The 26614-nt window shown below is 36.3% G+C and overlaps 1 protein-coding gene across 1 annotated transcript; it reads right to left on the bottom strand.

The window, feature by feature from the left end:
• Nucleotides 1–46: 46 nt before the first annotated feature.
• LOC128227106 (conserved oligomeric Golgi complex subunit 1-like) lies at nucleotides 47–23089 on the bottom strand. Its single transcript, XM_052937313.1, has 28 exons — nucleotides 23047–23089; nucleotides 19977–20061; nucleotides 19747–19791; nucleotides 18176–18242; nucleotides 17631–17740; nucleotides 16465–16534; nucleotides 16009–16188; nucleotides 15673–15714; nucleotides 14913–14999; nucleotides 14640–14772; nucleotides 14399–14455; nucleotides 14064–14126; nucleotides 13397–13478; nucleotides 11310–11415; nucleotides 8048–8152; nucleotides 7761–7852; nucleotides 7365–7523; nucleotides 7094–7270; nucleotides 6221–6307; nucleotides 5665–5769; nucleotides 5235–5348; nucleotides 4891–4984; nucleotides 2800–2877; nucleotides 2547–2623; nucleotides 1510–1675; nucleotides 1172–1303; nucleotides 728–928; nucleotides 47–395 (listed from the first exon to the last, which is right to left on the bottom strand). Exons 1-28 carry the CDS (start codon nucleotides 23063–23065, stop codon nucleotides 231–233), a joined length of 2898 nt encoding a protein of 965 aa, XP_052793273.1. The 5' UTR covers nucleotides 23066–23089; the 3' UTR covers nucleotides 47–230.
• Between the last annotated feature and the right edge of the window lie 3525 nt (nucleotides 23090–26614).

The raw sequence follows: 26614 nt of genomic DNA, 5'->3' as shown, positions 1-26614 counted from the left end.
TGTAAGAGAATAATTTTTCACCATTTATTTAAAAAATAATGATAACTTTAATTTACATCAATTTAATAAATAGCCCATAACATTCATCCCATATTTATATAAACATTTCTGTTCAGAAAAACAATCACAGTTTCATTCACCAATGAGGGCAATATGTCCGGTCTGCGACTGATCTACCCACACACACATCAGTCAATTCAAAGCCCTCACACTGACCAGAATTTTCACTACTATTTTGACCCCTTAGAGGAAAACCAGCTGGAGATCTCAGTCATTGATCCGAGGCCTGTGCCAAGTTTGTCGTAGAATGATGAGCTGGTTCCAACCTTGGTCTGGGAGTGCTGTGGGATGACTGCTGCTGCTGTCTCCACCAGACTGGATCCGCTCTCAACACCCTGGGATAACAACAGTGCATAGATTAAGACAGTTTGGACCCGGTATATATGCAGAAAAGGATTTCACAAAAAATAAATACAACTCATTCTTAGCATGTGTCATTCCTTGACAATTACTAAATCCTGAGTCATATATCATGCTACAAATATGCACATTGTCACTGGTAACATGCGTTTTAAGTTTCATCTCAATATCTTGAACAGTTTTTTAATTGAGGCCAATGTTAAAGTTTTGCACAATCCCACTGCCAATAGCTATGAAATTACAACTTTCATCAAAAAAACAATAGATTATTTAAAGCTCTGCAAAACTGAAATTTTTGCAATGTTACCCTATAAAGTGTCTGGGAGATGACGGGTTGTGGCGGCGGGAGGCGGGACTGCTGGGTGGAGAGGGGAAGCAGGGAGAAACGGCTATGACATGTTGACAACAGCAGCACATTGTGTTGCTCCTGCTGGGGCCCCGCGGTTGGCCGTGACGTCACCCCGTACACACCCATACGGTCCAGGCTGGTCAACCCACCCAGTAACACCTGCAACACATCAACACACAAATGGAGACTGCAATACCTGGTACTTAGATATCTTCAACATTGTCGAAAGCCTGAATAACTACTAAACCAAAATCAAATCTTCATACATGATGTTAGTTTAGCCTATATTAAACACATTCATACAAAAGCTGTTTGACATTAAATATGACATTCTCTAAGGATGAATATTTTATAAATTATCCCAATATTACATTGCATTTGAGAACTATAGTTCAGGCTTACTGCAGATCTGGTAAGGAGTTTGTGGAGGTTAGCCTGCATGTAGGGGGAGAAGACGTCGAGGTCAAACGGGTCTACCTGCTCCTCCAGCCCCGATATCACAACCTCCAGCTGACGGACATACTCCCGACTTTCCTGTAGAACAGAAACAGTAGGACCTGCATCAAGATTTTAGTCAATAGTAAATAGTAAGATTTGCCTCCCTTTGACCATTGCACAATAGAACTAATGAATTAAGACCTCAATCTGCACACTGAATTAACTAACAGATAATAAATATGATTTACATACTTTCAAATTGTGTTAAGCAAGATTAGTAGGTCAGTGCAGTCAGTGCTGACCTTAGTGTCGTCCTTCCTGGGAATGATAAGACGGAGAAAGCGGACGTCAAACAGGAGCTGTAGTGCGCGCTGTTGGGGGAGGGCAGGGCCAGACTGCGTCACCACACCACAATAGGCCGATACCAGTCCATCTGACACACTCACCACCAAATGCTCCAACACACTCCTAAACAAGAGATGTATGTACAAATCTGCATTAGGAATGTCAAAGAATATATGAATACTGATTTTTCAGTTTCTACATATTAGGTTCATTAAAAATTCAGTTTATTTCTGCCAAATTGTCCATCAACTAAAATATGCTTTTACCCCATGGCCATAAGTATATGGGCCTGAAACTCCTTTTAGCTGTAAAAACAGCAAGGGGCTAACAAAGGGATTTACTATGTTGTCAAGAAACAGTCTTGCGTTTAAAGGTACAAAGGTATGAAACTCATTTTATGAGTCTGCAAGTGTACACAAATAAATGTTAAGAGTACAGTCTGTAATAAAATCTGAGAAGAAAGATCTATCACAAGTACATGGTATAGACAACACTAATTACTGTGATAACATGACGTCATATGGCCCATTGGCCCAGGTAGGGGACTGATAGATAGGTCATGTTAATAGAGGATTAACAGATATAACGGATTTGCATCAATGATAGCCCTTGCTGAAATTCAGCAGGTCTCTGGTGTAAATGCTGTAGTATACTATACACCCACATACTTCTATCTTCTATGTATTAAACTCAAAAAGAATTAATTTGTTCTGCACTCTGCTGAATAACTTAAAATGCATATTTACAGTTTTAAGTGTTTTCATATCAAGGGGAAAGAACTTGTATTTATTCTGACATTAATTTTATCAGTTGTTGTTTCCCTTGGTTATTACCCTTGGCACACTAATATGTAACAACTCGTATTCAAGAATACATATCTCTATGAAGACATGACCAACCGACCAACCATATGGTGAATCCAATATACCCCACTTCAATCTTTGATTGGGGGTGGGGGTGGGGGGAGGGGGTTAAATGCAGATGTTGTGTTTACCTTGCGAGAGCATGTCCTCCAATATTGTTCAGGTCACAGCACAAACCATACAGCGCTGACATCAAATACCAGGACGCCTGTTTTAAAAAAATGTTTTTATCTTACTTACACTCAACAAATAACACATCAGCTGACATTGAAACTACATATTTTTAATTTCTTGGTTAAATAACCAACTCAATAATGCTTCCTTGATAAACAACATCTTTGCAGTACCAGATAATATTTCCAGTGTGGTGTTGTATGTTAATACCTGCATGGGTACAGCAATTTTGGACATGATCTTCCTCCCTTCCTCTGTCTCCTCCTCAATGGAAACCTCCTCCCAACGCTGCAACACACAAACGCCATCAATAACAGTTGGCAAGGGAATACAACTATTGTATATGGTCAACATTCAATAACACTTGGCAAGGGAATACAACTCTTGTATATGGTCGACATTCAATCACAGTTGGCAAGGGTATACAACTCTTGTATATGGTCGACATTCAATCACAGTTGGCAAGGGAATACAACTATTGTATATGGTCGACATTCAATAACACTTGGCAAGGGAATACAACTCTTGTATATGGTCAACATTCGATAACACTTGGGAAGGGAATACAACTCTTGTATATGGTCGACATTCAATCACAGTTGGCAAGGGTATACAACTCTTGTATATGGTCGACATTCAATCACAGTTGGCAAGGGTATACAACTCTTGTATATGGTCAACATTCAATCACACTTGGCAAGGGTATACAACTCTTGTATATGGTCAACATTCAATCACAGTTGGCAAGGGTATACAACTCTTGTATATGGTCAACATTCAATCACACTTGGCAAGGGAATACAACTCTTGTATATGGTCGACATTCAATCACAGTTGTCAAGGGTATACAACTCTTGTATATGGTCAACATTCAATCACACTTGGCAAGGGAATACAACTATTGTATCTGGTCAACATTCAATCACAGTTGGCAAGGGAATACAACTCTTGTATATGGTCAACATTCAATCACACTTGGCAGGGGAATACAACTCTTGTATATGGTCAACATTCAATCACACTTGGCAAGAGATTACAACTCTTGTATATGGTCATCATTCCACCACAGATAGCAAGGGAATAAAACTCTTGTATATGGTCAACATTCAATCACAGTTGGCAAGGGAATACAACTCTTGTATATGGTCAACATTTGATAACACTTGGGAAGGGAATACAACTCTTGTATATGCTCAACATTCGATCACAGTTGGGAAGGGAATACAACTCTTGTATATGGTCATCATTCCACCACAGATAGCAAGGGAATAAAACTCTTGTATATGGTCAACATTCAATCACCGTTGGGAAGGGAATACAACTCTTGTATATGGTCAACATTCGATCACAGTTGGCAAGGGTATACAACTCTTGTATATGGTCAACTTTCAATCACAATTGGCAAGGGAATACAACTCTTGTTTATGGTCAACATTCGATCACAGTTGGGAAGGGAATACAACTCTTGTTTATGGTCAACATTCGATCACAGGTGGGAAGGGAATACAACTCTTGTTTATGCTCAACATTCGATCACAGTTGGAAAGAGAATACAACTCTTGTATATGCTCAACATTCGATCACAGTTGGGAAGAGAATACAACTCTTTATTCACTAAAGTCAAGGGAATTAACTCTATTCTTATTGGAGGCAGCCATACGTTATACACCAGGTACATAATTTCACATGCTGCTTAATATTCATGTGAAGTTTTATTGCTTTCATATTTTTGGAGAAATGTGTGGCACAAGGTTGCATGCTCTATATGCCATATTTTCACAAAGTCAAGGAAAATAGCTCTGCGCTTACTGGGTGCAGCCAAACACAAAACCATTGGTGCACATCTGCACATGTTGGTTAACATCAAGTTTTATCACTCTATACTTATGGAGATGCACGTGACACAGGATTCCAAGCTCTATAGGGTATTTTTTAAGTCAAGTGCCATGACTCTGCGATTACTGGGTGTAACCACACACAAAATCCCAGGTGCACAAATTTACATGCTGCTAAACATTCCTGTAATCACCATGGCTTGGATGGACAGATTTACAGTTTATGAGATTTCTACTTTAAAAATAGCTCGTATAAGCAGGAGTTTTAATGAGCATTTCATATAGAAAACTATACAACAAAGCCCCAAATCCTTATAACAGTAAAACCCATTAACCCTATACGTTGGACAGACAGGTGGATAGGATTAAATCCATTTGCCCCTTCCCCCTTATATTTAAACAAAATACCAAATCATCAACCAATTATAAAACAACAAGAAATGAGCACATTTCTATAAGGACTTACAGAGCATGTTTTGATGGTATCAGCAGGCGAGCTGGAATTTACTGCTACACAGAAACTCGCCAGGGTTATCTTCACTAGGTGGTCTATCCACAATCTGTCATCAAAACATATCTGTAGTCATATGATTGTTACAAAATAAATAGAAACTGGAAAAATATCTCTTATAATTCAATGTAATTAAAAAAACTGAAAACTTAAAAGGGTCATTTATTTGGATATGATGAAGAACTCTATTGGAAAGTGTGTACATGTATTTGCAAGAAGACTTTTTCCTTTACTTTCATTGCATTAAACCACACAACAGTTCATGAGTCTATAAACCTGGCCCACATTATACTGAGTACCTGTAAGCAGAGTGTTGGACAGTTGTGAGCTGAGCCTTCACTTCTTCCCAGGCAGAATTGACCTCTTGCCGCCCTGCAGTGAGTCGCCCACTGCTAGACTTCTTCAACACTGACCTGCAATAAAGCCCCATAGAGTGAGACAGGCTTGTACAGTGGCTGAAATTGGATACATTCTCAGTTCTAAAAATGTCAGGTTAAATCAGTGGCACAATTATATTAATCTGTACTTGTGTGGTCTTATCTCTAATGGACTTGGTATTTTCACAATGAAAAATGTCATATTGTGTCATTGTAAAGCAACTGGTAATATATACCCGGTAGGTGCATGTATGTTGGGAAATCAAGTACATGCAAAGAGCCATGTACTACTTCTTAACATTAATATTTCATTCCCATACCCGGACATGGCTTCAGTGTATGGATACTGTACCTGGCTCCATCTGCCCTGGCAATCTGCTCCCTACCCAGCATGGACTGCTGGAGGTGCGGGGTCAGGTCACACATGGCTGCACACAGTCGCCCAGACAACAACAACCTGAGCACGAGGAAGTAAACATCATTAATTTACATTAACACAAGGAGAAATAACCTAATGGTGAAAGATACCTTCCCGTCTGGTGATTTGATCATCATCTTTCAAGCTAAATAAATGAACAACTGTTATATGAATTATTTTGAACTGCCATTACAATAATTTGCAAAGCAAAATAGAATATATCAGGTGACTTGTTTAGAAACATAAGGCCATCTTATTGTTTAACTACATTCATTGTAATTGATTCTTTCATATCAATGTCTACTATACTATTTAAGTATTCCAGAAAGCTCTACACTTACAGCTGACATCAACTTTTAGATAAACTATCACAAGAACCTACTGCTAACTTTTGCTGTATTTTTTCTGCATAACATTATATAAGCATGTTGGCTGTAATGGTCAATGACAGTTTAGTTTTGAAATCCAACTAACTTCCGTGAGCCCTTACTTGTTTCCTATGTTGCTGAGGCGTTGTTCTGAGGTGGTGAGGGCAGACTGGCACTCATCTCTCATCTTACCCAGAAACTCCAACAGGCTGAAACATTCACACGGAAATATCACAAGGGGCCATCAAGTTGTTCAAATTTATAGCCCCTTAGATATGAAATGGAAGTAAAGACCTCGTCCATGCCATATTTCTGGATACCATTCCAGGGGACTTTGACATTTTTGTTCTGAATTCCAGGGAATTTTGACATTAGACAAGGGGATTTGGACCAATTAATGGTGCTATGGTGCAAGCATCATTTTACCTTTGTTCACCCAGAAGTATTTTATTTATGCTTCTATATAAATCATCATATTCTTATGAGACACTACGACGTCAAATGCAAATTTTTGTACATTTACTGTAATGCAATTGCAGAACAAAATATGTCATAGAAAAAATATATATTCAAGACAATTTAATTGGTTGACTATCCTCCAAAGTCAATTAATAAATTCTGCTTACTATCAAAAATGATGACTTTCAGAATAAAATAAATATTATATTGTTTCTTTCTTCCATTTCCCAAATATTCATTCAGGATTTGCTTTTGATCATTTTTACTAATAAAATTATCATTTCCACTTAAATTGCAAGGGAATAATGAATTAGACATTATATAGTGGTTATTAGGTTTCAATCATACATGTGAAACATACAGTAATTTCACTGTAAAGCTTTTCACAATACATCTCTTCATTAAAATTGTTTCATAAACCAGCTACATAAGCAAAATAGTACATATATATGTTTTGAAGTAAACACATTAACATGTTTATTGGAAAACAATACTTGGCAAGAGGAATGTTGAGCAACATATCAAAGAGAGCACACCTGTTGACACTGGCAACACAGGAGGTCTGTATAAAAGTGAGGAGGCTGGCGGAGTCTGCCCATCGGTTGAAGGGCTTCGTCTCCAAGGGAACAATGAACCCCTCGGGGTCCAAGAACATGTAGAACTTGTAGTCCTCACTCACGCTCTTCAACTTCTCATCAAAGTTTTTGCAGAAACTAAAATATAGTTGTTTAATGTGTTAAAATATAGTGGTTTGTCACCAACAACCCGAAAAAAACAACAGACACACAATGGAAGCATCAGTCCTACCTCTGCACAATGGGTGTGTAAGCCTTGGCTTTCATCATGAGGCCCCCACTCTCTACGAGTGACCGGGTGCCTGCAGGGCTCCAGGCTGTGTGGGGCGCGATGTCCCCGGGGCTCTCTGACCACACATAAGAGCCCAGGTCAATCTCTGACACCAGTGGGCTGCAAAAATACAGGAAGCGTTGTCAGATTGAATAACGTTCAACTTATTTATCCTCTGGAAACATTAAGCTTTTCCTGGAGAAGATCTTTAATCAGCAATATTATTACCGGGTAATTATTTGCTCAAATTGAATGAACCACACAATGGAAGAGAAATGCTTTAACACAAATTAATCCTGGCACAAATATGTGTTTCATCATCCATGAAAACAAAGAGGACAAGGCATAACTGTATACCTGGAGTGGGGATTGTCCATCTCTATAATGACCTTGCTGACCTGTCTCTGGGTCAGTTCCACAGTGGCATTCAGCTGATACTGGATCAGGGCCTGAAGTGACCAGCGGACAGGAGGAATATCAGGCATGGTGACCAGAACAAAGTCATACTCATAAAAAATCTTCAAAACCACAATTGAAACTTATTCTATCAAATTCAAATGATTCTGGGGACTTTGAAAGGAGTTTCAAGTAAATATTATATGAGAATGAGAATAATTTCTCATAAAGCTAGATGGATGGTATACCTTAACTCTGTCAACAAACAATGGCCTTAGCAAGTCATGCCAAATGTGGAGGGGTCCGTTCAACACTTGCTGGCAAACCTCCTCCCAATGCTCCAGGCTCTCATCCTACAAACCACACACATACATACAATGTTAATTACCATTTATAGCATATAGGATATTATTCATTCATGATAGTAAGTTATGTCATGAATCAATACAATAAGACTTATTTTTTATTCAAATACACATATGTAAAATGACTATCACAATTGAGCAAATTAGCATAAACTGAATAGAATATTTTGATTCAAAATAAAAAATGTACCAAAGGCAAGTAATCTCTGGCCAAACATCCATGCCATAGACCATGGTATGTATTCTAGACCATAACTGAACTTATGATATCATTTGGAACATATATTTGTCATTATTTACAAGTCCATCTTTGAACATGTGCTATCATTTGAAGGTATCAATGTCATGATAGCCTAGATAATCAGTGAAAAATAAGTAATGTATCTGAGCTAAGATATCAAAAGAGTGTATATTTAAGAGACAAGATAACCCAGGTAACAGATGCCATTCCATGATGATTCCTAGAATTAGGGCTGCCACAATACGCCAAGACCGTATCGTGGTATATTGCGATACAAGAGCAGCGTATCGCGATACGTACTGCGATATTTTTGTGTATTAATAATATTGTTTTGAATTGGAACATTTTTATTCAAAACAGCAAACTGCTTAAACAATTCATAGATATGATGATACCATATGTTGACTAGAACATATCTAACTAAAAACAAATGAACCAAACACAACAATAAAACCATCCTGGAGTTCAAAACTTCTACATCATTTCAGTCTTTAACTTTGGACTACAAATATGTAAACAATTAACACTAAGACCACACATAGTAATTAGACTGTCTCAAGTCCTTAGTGACTTAGTCACATTTCTGACAGTTTTTCTTACAAAAGAGTAACATGTCTACAAGATCTGAAGATAGGCAAGATCTCTGGACGGTAACTATATCTCCCACTGTGCTGAACACGCTTCCGGATGGTCACTGGGATGCAAAGCCGAGCTTTAACTAGATTGGCAAGTAAAGGATAGTAGAAGCAATGCTCCTTCCACCAAACAAGAGGATCCATTTCAATTTTTATTGGTTGGACCATTTTGTATTCATCTTTATTATTATTTTTATCAGTCATGACGAAGTTGTTTATATTTCGCTCCTTGTCAGTGAATGCTTTAAAATTCAATCTCCAACGCACTGATCTCCCTTGATAAAAGTCCAAAACCCGGGCTACTGTACAGTTTTTTGCAAAAAAGCTGAACGCCATATCCAACAGAAAAAGTTTTATTTTGTAAACTGAATATTTTTCTGTACTGTGGTTTTAATAGTGAAACAGTGTCATTTCATTTATGTGCTCAAACACATCGTGCACGATAGATCTATAACATATTAAAATATGTGGTAAATTCACTGTGAAAGAAATGAAACACCTGTGCCATGATATCCCAATACCTGTACCATGATATCCCAATACCTGTACCATGATATCCCAATACATGTGCCATGATATCCCAATACATGTGCCGAGATATGCCAATACTTGTACTATGATATCCCCATACTTGTTCCCATGATATCTCCATATCTGTGTCATAATATCCCCATACCTGTGCCATGATATCCCCATACCTGTGTCAAGATATCCCCATATCTGTGCCATGATATCCCCATACCTGTGTCAAGATATCCCCATACCTGTCCCATGATATCCCTATACCTGTGTCGTGATATCCCCATACATGTGCCATGATATCCCAATATCTGTGCCATGATATCCCCATATCTGTGTTGTGATATCCCCATACCTGTGTCATGATATCCCCATATCTGTGTCATGATATCTCCATTCCTGTGTCATGATGTACCCATACCTGTGTCATGAAATCATATGATATTCCCATACATGTCAGGGCTCTCGCGAGGGGGCGACTTGGCCGAAGTGACCGCCTTAAATTCTCAGACCTAGCCCATTTGTGTCATCAAAGCGACATTGATTTCGCCAACAATTTTAGTACATTGTACATCTGTCAATCAGCGAGTATTTGGTCACTGGCACATCAGTCAAAATATCGCAATAAGCCAATCATAATGGGTAATCTCCTAATCCGATAATTGAGCCGTCTATCCTTCAATTACCGAAACATCGCCAGTAGGCGAAGCTATTAAAAGTCAACCAATCATTCAGAATGTACATTGAGAAGACCGTGATCAAATGACATAAGTTTGTTAAAATGTGATAGAAAAAGCGAAATAACTTGTCAAGCATTAACCAACTTAAAAAAAAATTGATATATGTATTGTACAAACATGGCAAGTCATTTTAAACATTGTTGCTTTTGAAGAACACAGAAATTGCCATCTGGCCATTGGCAAGGTGGCTCTAAGAAAATCAATAACAGGATGTATTTACAAATATTTGATTGGTTTTAGTGAAATGTTCATGAAAAAAAAAATTGTTTAGTCATCACATAAATATTTTTATTTTGCTTTATGTAGAGTTTATTTATGGAAATTTCCTCATGTTAACGATGTCATAAAATACGGCAAAATCGCCATTCTGTCAAAACAATTTTCAGAGTTTATTTCTCAACCTTCTACTATGTATCGGTAAATTTTTCATCAAGGTCAGTGATTTTAAATGTCATTTGGTTCTAAAATGTTAATATATTGAATATTATTTAAGCAAAGACAAGTAAATAGCAGCAGAGCTGAATTGTGACATTCATACCCTATCCCAATTGTACCAAAAAAAGATTCCCCCTGCACATTTTTTTCATTTATGAGGTCATTCTGATTGTTCCAAATGCTTAGATGTCTTAGTTTTTGTTTCATTTTAAATGCTTTTTGGAGATAAACTATGTGACATAGACAAATACACTTTTGCTGAGCCAAAAATCATACATTCTTTTATGAACATTTCATATAGTAAAAGCAATCAATTTGAATGTGAATATTATCTGTGGTATGGCATAGTATTTGTATCAGGTCTTAAAATAAGTATCACTTCTACCAAAAGTCTTCCTACTTCTCCCTAAGTTGACTGGAGGGAGAAGTGACTTCTCCCAAAATTTTCAGCCTAGTGAGAGCCCTGCGTGTGCCGTGATATCCCATGATATTTCCATACCGGTGCTATAATATCCCATGAAATTCCTATACCCGTCCCATAATATCGCCATAACTATACTTTGATATTTCCATACCTGTGCCATGATATCCCAGACAGTGTTGCGAATAGTGGCAAGATGTTTGACGGTGTTGACAAAGTGTAGAAGCTTTCCCACACCAGACTGCACATCACAGCTACATCTGCAAAATATGTATAATTATGTGACATTATATAATTACTAAATATGATTATGTAACCGAAATGCCCCTACAACACTAGTTCACAACTCTTCCACTCTATGAGTTTACAACCATTACAATGCCCATCACACAAGGAGTTCACAACTCTTCCACACAGAGGAGTTTACAACTCTTCCACACTAGGAGTTTACAACTTTTCCACACAAGGAGTTTACAACTCTTCGACACAAAGAGTTTACAACTCTTTGACACAAGGAGTTTAGAACTCTTCCACACTAGGAGTTTACAACTCTTCGACACAAGGAGTTTACAACTTCTACAAGGCCCATCACACTAGGAGTTTACAACTCTTCAACACAAGGAGTTTACAACCCCTACAATGCCTATCACACAAGGAGTTTACAACCCCTACAATGCCTATCACACAAGGAGTTTACAACCCCTACAATGCCTATCACACAAGGAGTTTACAACCCCTACAATGCCTATCACACAAGGAGTTTACAACCCCTACAATGCCTATCACATAAGGAGTTTACAACCCCTACAATGCCTACCACACAAGGAGTTCACAACACTTCCACACTAGGAGTTCACAACACTTCCGCACTAGGAGTTCACAACACTTCCACACAAGGAGTTAACAACTCTTCCACACTAGGCGTTTACAAGCCCTACAATGCCTACCACACAAGGAGTTTACAACTCTTCCACACAAGGAGTTTACAACTCTTCCACACAAGGAGTTTACAACTCTTCCACACAAGGAGTTTACAACTCTTCCACACTAGGAGTTAACAACACTTCCACACATGGAGTTAACAACACTTCCACACATGGAGTTAACAACTCTTCCACACTAGGAGTTAACAACTCTTCCACACAAGGAGTTTACAACTCTTCCACACTAGGAGTTAACAACTCTTCCACACAAGGAGTTTACAACTCTTCCACACAAGGAGTTTACAACTCTTCCACACTAGGAGTTTACAACCCCTACAATGCCTACCACACAAGGAGTTCACAACACTTCCACACTAGGAGTTCACAACACTTCCGTACTAAGAGTTCACAACACTTCCACACATGGTGTTAACAACACTTCCACACAAGGAGTTTACAACTCTTCCACACTAGGAGTTTACAACCCCTACAATGCCTACCACACAAGGAGTTCACAACACTTCCACACTAGGAGTTCACAACACTTCCGCACTAAGAGTTCACAACACTTCCACACATGGAGTTAACAACTCTTCCACACTAGGAGTTTACAACCCCTACAATGCCTACCACACAAGGAGTTAACAACTCTTCCACACTAGGAGTTCACAACACTTCCGTGCATAGAGTTCACAACACTTCCACACATGGAGTTAACAACTCTTCCACACAAGGAGTTTACAACTCTTCCACACTAGGAGTTTACAACCCCTACAATGCCTACCACACAAGGAGTTCACAACACTTCCACACTAGGAGTTCACAACACTTCCGCACTAAGAGTTCACAACACTTCCACACATGGAGTTAACAACTCTTCCACACTAGGAGTTTACAACCCCTACAATGCCTACCACACAAGGAGTTAACAACTCTTCCACACTAGGAGTTAACAACTCTTCCACACTAGGAGTTTACAACCCCTACAACGCCTGCCACACAAGGAGTTTATGACCCCTAAACCCCTGCCACACTAGGAGTTTACAACCCCTACCACACTAGGAGTTTACAATGCCTGCCAACACTAGGAGTTTACAATACATGGTTATACCAAATTAAGATAGGAGCATGTGGGTTTATAAAACATGATAGTAATTGTCTGATAACAGAAATATGAACATTACCATTATATAACAACCATGAGCTGTGTACTTTCATAGACAAGTACAGATAAATATTTTGTGATGAAAAGTACCACTTACATACAAGTTATTGTGTAACACATGACATCATTTTATACAACAAGCCTAATACATACGTCTGTATCCACTGTGTGCAGTTGTCATGGAGATGAGATTGGGACACACCTACGGTGACAGACTTGTGGCTCGGACAAAACTCTAGAAAATACATAGGGAAAAAGCTACATCAGCTTCTCTTGATGTGAGTAGCAATTCATTGCCTCAATATGATTAATTATTTTTAGTACAATATGTTGAGTAAGATATTTTAATGAAATCATCAATATAACAGGTTATTGAATGTTAAGCTGGTTAACAAATATTTAATTTGCTTTTACATGGATAAAATGCTAAAATAACTTGCTTGCGGTGTACATCATTTTGCAATTGATGGGCAATCATTAAGTATGTGTTTTGTTGTTATGTTTTTTCGTTAAGTTATTAAAGAAGAAAAAGGTTATGGATATTTACTTACTGTTGCAAAAAGCATGACTATAGTATCACACGTACTGATTCCAAGTTAAACCATTTAAATGATCATGAGTATACTATGTATAAAGAATGTATTCTTAAATGATATTATGAACTTTTGATTATTTTCCAATAGTAAATCGAAATACTTGGTCTGATTCGATTTGATTATCGATAGCAAATGGAGTCCAATTTTCAAACACTATCTTACATACATGAAGAAAAATCAATAGTCTTGTCTATGTAAAATAGAATAGCTGATGTAATTCTGACCCTTGATAGATTTTGGGAGACATCTGGAGGATACGGAGCTGTGGAGATCCATGAGACCTGTGTCTGTAACAACCAAATATATATAACTCTCATACATCTTACATCAATAATGAACTGTCCACTACATCATTGTGTAAACATCCGATTTCACCAAGAAGAAAATACTTTCTTTTCATTCTGATGTGTTATTACACAATATTACATTTCTATAATAGCTAAAATACATTATTCTGGTTCGCAACAATAGTCCGGTTCACAAGAATATTTTGGTTCTCAAAATTATCTGGATACCAAGTTGAAAATGAAATGTTAATGTTGAAACTGTTACTCCATACCACATTGTTTCTCTGATGTGACTCTGGAAAGGACCTTCAGTAATAGGTTTGTGTCATCTGCAAACAAACACATATTCACTTACAATATACAAGAAATGCAAAATACGTCATTAAACAGTACTGAGAAGACAAAGATTTATGAACAATAAGTTATTGTCTCAAAATAAATGCATGACAATTATAGAGTGATCTGCTACAGGCTCAACTCAAAGATGCAGGGATAGGTATGTATGTGTATCACCATTCTGGTCGTCCTGTGGCGTGTAGAAGACGGAGTATATCTGGTGTACTGTGGTGGTAATGAGGTGGACCACGGAGCACACCAGCTCCTTCGTGCTCTCCGTACCCGAGCTCAACACGCCCTGGATCGCTGACTGTAACACAGTGAGGATAGTATTATACACATGCAACATACAGAGTAGCCTAATCAACAGTTACCATGGATATAAGTTGTATTGAGTTCAATCATTTATCTAACAAAATTTAATCTGCAAAACAGTAAATGACAACTCACTGTTCTAGCGAGAAGAAATTCATTGAAGACTTGTCGAGGGTTTGAGTTTTCCAGCAGGAGGATGACACACAGGCTTTCTGCTACTTTCTGTAGTTAATACAGGATGGCATGTACTTCACAAGCAAAGAATTCAGAACACTTCTAATTGGAAATTAAAATTGTGGCATTCGTTTAAAACTTATTCATTATTTTGTAAAAAATTCATTTGAAATTATCAATGAACTGATGTTTGTCAATTGCTGTTTCTATTCTTTGTTTTTAATGACTGCATTGTTTTCATCTGTACTTTGTGTTGAATGTTCGTACTTATAAACATTATCAATCCAAACATTTGCCTTTACAAAAGTCAACACGGTACCTTCAAAAAGTTCTCTAAAATTGTGTAATACAAGTATTCCAATTCATTAATTTGATCGATTCATGACACATTTCAGACACAGAAATTCCAGGAAATTTGTGTAAAATCTAATTGAATTCATTGGTTTAAATTAATAGCAGTGCCTTTAACATGGAAATAATCAAAAGAAACATATAATAAAAGGAACATTATGATAGGGTGCTTTCCTGAGGACTTGTATCACGTGGATGTATAAACATGCATACCCCTTTACACACTAAACTCAAAATGATACGGGACATCAAAAATGCATCCAGGCATAATATCCCCTTTGTATTACAGTAACTTGTAATGCCTTCAAAATCTATAATCTAGATGAAGTGTTGTGAAAGGCATAAAGAAAATAAGTATTAATTTGCGTACCTGGTCTGTGACAGCTGCCTCCTTGATGAGCTGTCTGCAACCCTGTGATATATCATGCATAGTTGGTTTGAAATACTTCAAATTCTCACACTAGCATAATGACATGTAGGTGAATCATTTCAACCGTTCACTAAGAATAAAATCAATATGCTTTGCAGACAGGTGTAGTAATGGGCTCATCAATAAATTGTGTTCAAGCAATTGCAAACATGAAGAGTTATATGGAAATAGAATTTGAATAAATAAAACAAAATAATCATCCTTACCGTATGTGACTTAAAACAATGAAAATTTGATAACAATAAATTTGTAAAATATTAACATATCACACCCTACCTGGAGAATGGTGAACTTGAAGTGTGAGATGGCCGCCCACTGTCTGTTTAGTACGGGGAACCAATACAGGAAGTTTGGAGTGCCCTGGGAGTGAAGGTGCAGGCTGGTGTTGATGTGCTGGGCCAGCAGATACAGGCGACTGGCTGACAGGAAATCCTGCCCATCGAGGAATGTCCACACCTGCAAAATAGAACAGGAAGTGAATGCATGTGCAGACTGGTTTTGTTGTGCTGGGTTAGTAGAAACATACAGCTGGCTAACAGGAAGTTAATCCATGTGTAGACTGGTGCAAGGCCAACAGAAATAGGCAGCTGGCAGACAGGCTGATCTCTCCATCTAGGCATGTTCACAAATATAAAGGACTTTGGACTATGATTATTGGTTTAGCTGTTCACTATGAGAAACTGTCAGTGTGTACTTGGCCTTAAGGCACTGAAGGAGTGTAAAAAAGCTTACCTTTTCCGGGATATCAAGCAGCAATTTAATCTGGGCTGACACCTCATGGAACCTTGCTTCCTCTTTACGCCTAAATAAAAAAAAACTGTTTTCAGATTAAAATGGTTAAAATTGGTTCATTTGTCATCAAGCTAGAACCTATACATAACGTGTTTAAAACATTTCAATTGGGAATGAATGCTCAAATGAATGTATTTTCAAAACTGTTAACTAAGTGAAAACAGAATACAATTGAACACTGTTAATCCGAAAAATATTATTTCGGAATAGCGATATTTCGGATTAACAATTGTCAGAAAATGACAGCGTTCGCGAATTATAGATGACGTGAAATATTAAGTCGTAAATATTGCATTGTCAGTTACACGTTTCCAATATGATACATTGGGTTTGAGTGATCTTTCGTATACAAAATTATTTGTTAATTTATTGTTTAATAAATGAGAAATAATTTGTAATACATTTTTATTAAAACAACATTTAAAACAAAAAGACAGCACATTTATGCATTCGAAACATAGCACAATATATAAAAAAGCATGTTTAAATAGCACTGAAATAACATGTTGTTTAATCAGTATTGTTCGGTTTATTTTCTAAAGAATGATCTGATGTCTCGCTGAACCCTGTTTATTCGGTTGATGTCTTCCTCAGTCACGTATCCATCCAGTTTGTTAATAAAGTTGTAAACTACATCACCCAAATGAATCGCTCATTTTCTGACATTGATGTTTGTAACATACGCGTGCTCAACATCATTTTTTAACAAACGCTAACTGTGCTCCATTGTCACCTCAATCCGATGCCCGAATGCCATCGCAGTATGGTGTGAAAAACTATGACATGATCAAGTTCGAAATAATCATTGATAACTAGGTGTGAAATACCAAATCCGGACCGTAATTTTTACTTCGGACTAGCGATAATTTCGGACTAGCGAATACAGATTGAAGATTGAAAACTTAGTTAAACAAAGAAGGAGTAATATCAGGACCAAAAAATATTTTCGGATAAACGGTGTTCAGAATAGCGGTGTTCAACCGTAGTTACTTTTTTTAAACGAGAAAGTTTTTGAAAGATTATTCTCTCAATATAATGTCAGTCCTAAAATCTATTCTAGACCCTATTGTAGATGGCGGTCCAAATGACCGGGTGGTGGGACGGACCTGTTGTCCAGCTCCTGTTTCTTCCGTGCCGGGCCCCCAGAGTTAGGGGCCAGCTGGGCTGAACGCAGGTCCGCACACAGGCCTTCTATACGACCAATTGTAGACATCACCTGCGACAACATACAAATCATTAAACTATGTTGTTTATGTCACAGCAAAACCTACAAATAACAGATACTCTAATTAGAGTACTGAATGGGCATCTTAGGTATATTTAACAATTAAACTTTACTTAGGGACTGATTTGACAAGTTGAAAATATTTGATCAGTTGCAATGTATAAAAACATACAATGGACTGAACAAACTCGGAACATCTATGTAACTGGATATTTAATCAACCACTAATTATTATATTAAATGTACATTGTAAAGCCAATTTGACTTTTAGCTGCCCTAAAGGGAGTGATGAATCACAAGCACATTGAAATGGAACTCCCTAGTCAATACAATAGTTGATATGACATAAACATTCTTACATGTTTGTAATATATTTACAGTATTATTGCAGAGCAGAAACAGGAGGATTTAATCTTATTAACTTACATTGAGAGCACTGTTTTTCATATCCGCAATTGTGTCAGCTGCCTCTATCAAGTCACGGTATCTCTCCCTAAAATGTGTTCTAATGTTTTACCTGACATTCCAACCATGTTTAAAGTGGTAAAAGTATCTCCACTTAGCTCATTTTATTGAGTCTGCTGCTTGTATACCTCAACTTAAAACAAGGTTAATGTGGTAGACTTGCCACATTCAAAAATGCATGTGTTCACTAGCTATTTCATTTTCTTAACCCTTAGGTGAGTTTGTCTGTGTATATTAAGTTATCCAACCACACTTTCCGTGGGATGCGTGAAGGCAAAAATTGATTCATAATTCCAATGCTTTCAACGCTATCAATATTAAAGTAATATTGTATAGAAAATCCTCAAAACATTTGGGAGTAATACTGCAGACCAATAATACATTATGAGTACAAGCCTGGACCTGTAGTAACAGCGACCAGTCCCCTTGGCCACATCTTATCAATGAATGTATCCTACATACACTTTTTTAAATGAATATTTCTGAGTGGTTTTATCCATTTTCAAAATAATTGTTTGATTCATTAGTTCAGATAAGGTTTATTTCATTTTGCAGATAATTTGTAACATGGACATAATACTTTAATTCATCTGACAGACAATATTCTGTCATATCCTTATTCATAGGATAACCCCTTAAGAAGACTTTAGTTCAAAATGAACAAGAATTGTTAGTCAAACATTATGCCAAGTTGTCAGGATTATTTGGACAAATGAATATTGAAAGGACTGAAACTGATTAGACCTGATGACCTCAAAATCATTAAAGGTCATCTACTTGTCAAGCCCAACCTCCACGTCATGTTTGAGGACCATCCGAGCAGGCATTGTCAAGTTACCACTAGAACAAGATTTTCATGTTCAAGGTCATTATGAACATAATGACCCTGACCTTTGGACCAAATGACCCCAAAATCAGGGGCCATCTACTGGTGACACTCAACATTCATGCCAAGTTTCAAGGCCACTGTGACCTTGACCTGATAACATCAAAATCAATAGGGGTGATCTACTGGTCACACCCAAAACCTTCATGTCAAGTTTAAGGGTCATATGTGCAAGCATTGTATAATTATCACTCAGACAAACTTTCCACATTCAAGATCACTGTGAGCTCGACCTTTGACCTGATAACCTCAAAATCAATAGGGGTCATCTTCCGACAAGTTTGAGGACAATAGGCATTGTTGAGTTATCACTCGGAAAAGCCATTAACATTAATTGGTCACTGTGACTTTGACTTTCGAGTCGATGACCTTAAAATCAGTAGGGGTTATCTGCTGGTCATGCCCAACCTCCAAGTCAAGTTTGAGGACCATAGGTTCAGGCATTGTTATCACTCGGACAAGCTATGGTATACCAAACTACCCACTGACCAACTGACCAGCATTATATACCTCCTTTCCTTCGAAGGGGGGGGGGGGGAGGGGCATAATAATATTGCAAACTTTACACTTTGACCGTAAAGGGAGACATTTGCATGCTATTCAAATGTGGATGTCAAAAGGCAAAGAATACAATCATAAATCTCACCCAACCATTGTCCTTAGATCTTCCTTCTTTCTTTCAATGTCAGCCCTGAAAGCACAATTACATAATGATGTCATATGGGATAAAAGACATCTGAAATTCAAGTGAAGGATTATTTTCACAAATAAAACATTTTTTTTGTACTTCAAAATTCTTAAAAACGACTGACAAACTTGACAGAGCAAGCCACATGTCATTTTCTGTAAACATATTTTTTCTGAGATAACCCTTACCTGGTCCTCTTCTCTATGCCCCGGATTTCCTCCACCGTGTGTTGCTCAAACATCAGGTTTGTGTCCATCTCTGCCAGGGGCAGACCTGGTATATACATGGGTAGTTTACTCAAAAAGTATTAAATAGTTTTTCATATGCTTCCTACAAGTTCCTAGTATACATGTATGTCAGCAGTGTGCTACCAGTAGTCAGGTATTTGGAGACAACCAGATTTGGCATGGATTCATACTTTCATAATGCATGAGTCCAGCTGATTCGTAGAATCCAGTGTGAATCAATACTTTGACGAAAAGATGAAATATAATTGTGATTTATTGTTTCAGTACAGTGAAAAGTTCATAGGTCTACAGGGTTAGACCATAACATTTTTCACAAGGTAGTCCCTCGGACTACTAGATCTGAAATTCAGGTAGTCCAGCAAAAATTCTGGTAGTCCAAAAAAATGCAAGCCTAAATCAGATTCCTTCAGTGTTTTGTGAGACTTAGCCTTCTCCTTAGAACATTGTCAGTATAACCCTTTGATTGGTCAGGTTTTTTATCCGTCTCAATCTTTCCAAAATTTCCAAATTCTTCAAAACTATTTTTGGCCTTTAAATTTAATTTTAAAACCTTAAAAAATCTAAAAACCATGCTAAAATACCCCAGAATAAAAATCTAACAACCATGCTAAAATAACCCAAAATAAAAATCTAAAAACCATGCTTAAATACCCTATAATCTGTCACTTTCAGGAAAATGGTGCAATAAATGTCTTGACACCTTGACCATGATCATTGCTAAGTTACGGCACAAACGACAGACATCCTACTGATAAGCAATATTTGATAATTGGCATCCTACTATTCAGTATTCTTTGTTAATCTAAAAACTAATCATAATGCTTAAAAAATATAATGAAATAAATTCCAAAATTATTATTAATTATCTTTAATATGGGAGTAAGATAAAAATTGTTCAATGTTTAAAATGTTAAAGGGGCTGTTCTCCGTATGATAAAATAGCGAAAAAAAAATGTCAAAAACTGACTTAAACTTGGCATCGATGTGTACAATGCATTGAAACTTACTAACTGAAGTACCACATAGTTTACAATTTATTCAAGTTTAGCAGTTATTTCGTATCTTCCAATAAAAAAAGATTACTGGGTATATCTACCAGGTAGAATTCATTCCTTTTGCGTGATTGGCTAGTCGGTGTTATCAGGTGATATTACCGAGGTAGGTGTATAGCTTAATTATGTCACCCAATAAGAGTAAGCCATCGTAGCTCAGTAGATACGACTCTTTGACTGCAGTTTTGGCAACACGGGTTTGAACCCGGTCTAAGACACAATTTTTTTTTTTACATTTTGGTACCTTTTTTTACAATTATGATGTCAAAGCGTAACACATTCTATTAGATAATTGTCCTGAGATTCGTTACAGAAAAAAACTTTTTTTGGTGCCAATCTGGTGTACAATTAATGCACACAAATCTGCCATCGTATGCACTTACACTGCATCAGACCTTTTTTGGCAGTATGATTAATTTATCAGCTGCTCTTCTAAAAGCCAGTTAAAAGATTTCACAAGCCATACATATTGTTCCTTCTGTTTGCTTTATCAAAAACACCAACATTTGGCAATACCCTAAATGATAATAACCTAGCTACAATAATGAGCAATCAGGAATACTTTTTTATTATTTTGACATTTCTTATTTATCCCTGTAATGCTACAACTCTCTACCATTGAACACCAGGCGAAATAATGTTTAGTAATATTAGGCATCGATGTTGAATAATAATGACAAAATTGTTCAATATACACCCGACAGTGATCTAACCTGGATTGAATTTGTCATCAGAGTTGTTATTTTTACTTTAATATATTCTGCCTCACGAATACCATTTTTTACATGTACATAACCTGTCAGACTTGTCCCAGATTTACAGATATCGGGATACTTGATATATTCTATTCTTTAAATGTTTTGTGATCCTGTATGCCTAAATCTTGAATAATATTTCTAATTATCTGTCAGACTTGTTTTCCTTTATCTTATAAATGATTTCACATAATTATCACTCCTGAACATACAGACATCTGCTGTGAAATATGTCAATTCTCATACACATCAGAATATCATATTGCTTGAAGTACACTGTAGCAAGAAAGACTACAAATTTGCACCAATGAAATTCTTGGTTGGCACAATGTTTCAAGCTCTGTCATCACAAAAAGGTACTGACTTGGAAAAAGATGACATTTAAAATGGCATTTAAAGTAAGAGCTGATATGAAATGACAACTTTTGGATGTCATAACAAAACTATAAGAGAAAACTGCACAGAGACATTAACAAAAATTATAGTTGACAGCACATTTCAGCCCTTTTTTATGGCAAATTTGGGGCCGATATTGGGCCCCATTCCCCATGGAGTAAAGTATATATTTTTCCCCAGGTTGTGTCAAAAATTCCCCCATTGTGGAAATTTTATTTTACTTCTATTTGTAGAAGTCATATTTTCATTGTCAAACTGTGAAAACAGGTAAAGATCAGGTGGGCACCATGTTAAGTTTCAAACAATCGATAATCTAGCTCCCATGATGGTAACATAATTTTTGTAAATTCCCTAATTTTGCAATATACAAGTTAAATTTCCCCTGTCAAAAGGCCCGCCATACTTTGGGGAAAAAGGGCTGCATTTAGACCATCGGAGACAACAACACTGTCAACAGCAACAACAATTTTGTTTGCTTGCGGGCTTGTGTTAATTTCGACCTCTGCTGATTACGAAACAGTAGTTGTTATGTTCTTGTTAAATGTTTTGTTATTTTTTTTCTTAACATACGTAAAAATAGTTGCAAAACAGTATTTAACATAGTTTTGATCGAAGTGTTTATTATAGTTTGGACCATTCGGACACATTATTCGGATAAAAAAACAACAACTGTAAAACTAAGATATTACAAGTGTTTTTGCGAAACCGGTGTGAACACATACATATAAGAACCATACAGTCCTTTATCTCTTAACATTTGTTAAATGACAAAAACAGCAACTATGAAAAGGATACAAATCGGTTTACTTTTTCCGTCTGTTGACATGTTGGCAGCCGTTATTTTCTCGAATTAAAATAAACGGTTCTAGACTATCGATGCAGTTACTATCCCTTACAAGTAAGTATCAAAGAAAGCACCCATCATCATCATCCTCATCATCATCAACATCATCATCATCATCATCATCATCATCATCATCATCATCATCATCATCATCATCATCAACATCATCATCATCATCATCATCATCACCATCATCCTCATCCTCATCCTCATCCTCATCCTCATCATCATCATCATCATCATCATCATCAAAATTATAATCCATATTATACTTACGTGTCAGTATTATATGAATAAATATTGAATCAGTCTTGATCAAACTTACTGTAATTATATGTAAGGAGCATTTTCACGTTACATTCATTCTCTCGCTTCTTTGGTAAATCTTAACTATAGAATAGGCTAGTCAAGTTCAAGTTCAAGTTTTTATTCGTCAAGGCATATACAGTATACAGTAATATGCATGTGACATAACAAAACAATGAAACACATATTAATTAACATCAAATAAAACAGTGAACAAACATGTCAAACACAGGAAAAAAAGAAACTTTACTAAACAACATCAGTGAAAATATGAAGTAATAAGGCACAATGGAATGGTATTGTACTTATCAATAGATCTTTGGTTAATCGGAGTGTAAAGGTCCGCTGTAGGCGGATGTGAGTTCATAATAATAATCCGTATAAAATGGAAGTACGTTCGTAGTAGTATGCAAATTAGCAAAGCCCGGAATCTGTTAGAATAGAGAAATTAGTGTATATAAAGACCAGTGGACACCTTCAGGTTCGAGCATGCTTTTCCCTGAAGGGATCTGTTGGTGTTTGTTTCATTACGCCAGAAATTTCTGCTCGGCTGTCTGGCGTCGCACGTTCCAAATGGTGGCAGCGGTGGGATAATGACAACTGCGTGGGATAATGACAACTGCCGGAACGGACTTGCCTTACCCATAAGATTCCCAGTCCAAGTCTCGGAACGAGTCTTCTCGGAGGGGAAAATTACGTAAAGGTCCGCTGTAGGCGGATGTGAGTTCATAATAATAATCCGTATAAAACGGAAGTACGTTCGTAGTAGTATGCAAATTAGCAAAGCCCGGGATCTGTTAGAATAGAGACATTAGTGTATATAAAGACCAGTGGACCCATTCAGTGTCGAGCATGCTTTTCCCTTAAGGTATCTTTTGGTGTTTGTTTCATTACGTTACACGTTACAGGAGAATGGAGAGTGAGTCATCTGAATTTCAGTAAGATGATTTTACAGAACAACGCCAACTTAATTAATTTAGGTATATTGTTACAGTTCATAAGTTCATCTAATTTAAAAGAGTTTGGGTGATGAATGTAATAAGGAACAATAAGTTTTTTACGTATGATTGAAAAATGATTACATTCAAGTAAGTAGTGAAATTCATCACCAATAACATTCTTAGTACATAAATGACATAATCTTTGATTTCTCTCCATGTTCAAATGCCTGCCTTTTTTAATTGGCAAAGAATGGTTTATGGTCCTAAACTTACAAAGTATTTTACAAAGGTTACTAGGTAACAAGTCAAGGTAATCTTCAAAACAATGATTACTTTTAAACATTCTATATACACGACATTGGGAAGAGCTATCAACAGTACTAGTCCAGTTTTGTAAGAATTGGTCATACAGTCTACTTTTAACAATTGACTTAAAATTAACAGGACTAATGACTGTTTGACTTCTAAAATAATCAGACAAGCCAAGCTCGTATTTTATTGTTATAGAAAAATACTACATTATTTTCAACTTTTGATTTACTAAACAGAACAACTTTTGTTTTATCCTCATTGACTTGCAAATCCCATAACGTACAGTAATCAAACATAGCATTTAAAGCATTTTGTAAGTCATGATTACTTTCAGGAATTGATACCCTGTCATCTGCATATAACAATATAAAAATTCTAAGATAAACTTCAACATCATCATCACTAAGGCATTCAAAATTAACTTTAGACATAGTGGCCAATCCTTCAAATTTTGTAGACATAAATTGGTATAAATCATTCAAAAATATAGAGAACAAAATTGGAGACAAATTCTCACCCTGACGTACTCCAGTATGACTACTAAAAAAGTTAGACAATGTATTATTCACCTTAACACATGATTTTGCCTTAGCATACATATTACGAATGATTCTAATACATTTCCCATCAATATTATGTGCAAGGAGTTTTTGCCACATATGAATGCGATTCACAGAATCGAAGGCCTTTCTATAGTCAACAAAAGCACAGTGTAACTTTTTCCCTGTACCTAGGTAAAAGTCAATAAGTAATTTTAATGAGAAGATATGATCTACTGTGCTATACTTTTTACGAAACCAAGCTTATTCTTCACAAAGTAAATTATGACTTTCTAAATAACAATTTAATCTTTCATTAATAATATTTGTAAATAATTTGCCAAAACAACTTAAAATAGTAATACCTCTATAGTTATTTGGATCTTTAACATCTCCCTTATTCTTATATATAGGTAATATAACTCCGCGGCTCCGTCATCGGTAAAAATACCAGAATCCAAAATAACATTAAAAAATTGACAAATGATAGATAAAATATCATCTCTGTCTGCATGTTTTATAAACTCATTCAGAACATTATCAAACAAAGAAGGGCATTTGTTATTTTTCAACAGTCTAACAACTTTTTTAATTCTTTAATGCTTATTACAGCATTTAAAAACTCATTGCTATATTCAACTGAAGTATCATCAAAGTCTTCGGATGCAACATCATTACCATCAACAACAGACTGGTTCAATTTGATAAAATGTTCATAAAATACCTGGCTAGAAATCTTTGAAACGGTATCTTTCCTATCATCAGAATACTTGTTTAGCAAATTCCAGAATGCTTTAGGATCATTAGAGCGTAAATTAGTAAGTTTTTTATTTACATCATTATTAAACAATCTTACTTTCTTGTTAATTGTATTTTTATAACATTTACTACTATTAACCATTATATTATAACTATCCACAGTTTTTATCCTTCTATAATAATTCTTAGCATGTAAATATCTTTTCCTAGCAGTATCACAGTCAGCATCAAACCAAGGTTTCTTCTTAAAAGTATGTGGTTTGTACATAGAGATCTTCTTAGCAAAAATTAGATTACTGTTATCAGCAGCATTAACAAAGAGTTCCGATATTTTATTTGTTAAACTAATAATACTATCTTCAGAATACATTTTATTGTTAAAAATAGAATCAACTTCTGATTGTAAATTTAATAAGGTATCTTCATCAAAGCTAGACAAAAATCTCTCTTTTGCAGTGTTATCCCAGATCGGTTTTTGAACTTCATCTTCTATAAAGTCAACATCAAAGTCATTATCATGTTCTTGACTATCAGTAATATCTGATAAATTATGACAACAAAACTTTAAAGAAATAGACGAGTGTGCATTTGATAAGATAGGATCAAAGTCATTTACAACAAAGTTATTAACATTTGGGAAATTACAATGTGACAATAACAAATAGTCAACCAAA

This window comes from Mya arenaria, chromosome 3, assembly GCF_026914265.1.
Source record: "Mya arenaria isolate MELC-2E11 chromosome 3, ASM2691426v1".
Taxonomy (NCBI): Eukaryota; Metazoa; Mollusca; class Bivalvia; order Myida; family Myidae; genus Mya; species Mya arenaria.
The sequence above is the reverse complement of the archived record's forward strand: the minus strand, read 5'-3'. Positions and strand labels throughout refer to the sequence as shown.

What these genes read in the sequence shown, in the direction of transcription:
- LOC128227106 (XM_052937313.1), bottom strand. An exon ending in TCAAGTTCACCATTCTCCAG is followed by an intron (nt 15,715 to 16,008) that starts GTAGGGTGTGAT and finishes GATATATCACAG; the next exon opens with GGTTGCAGACAGCTCATCAA. An exon ending in CTCAGCAACATAGGAAACAA is followed by an intron (nt 5,770 to 6,220) that starts GTAAGGGCTCAC and finishes CCTCGTGCTCAG; the next exon opens with GTTGTTGTTGTCTGGGCGAC.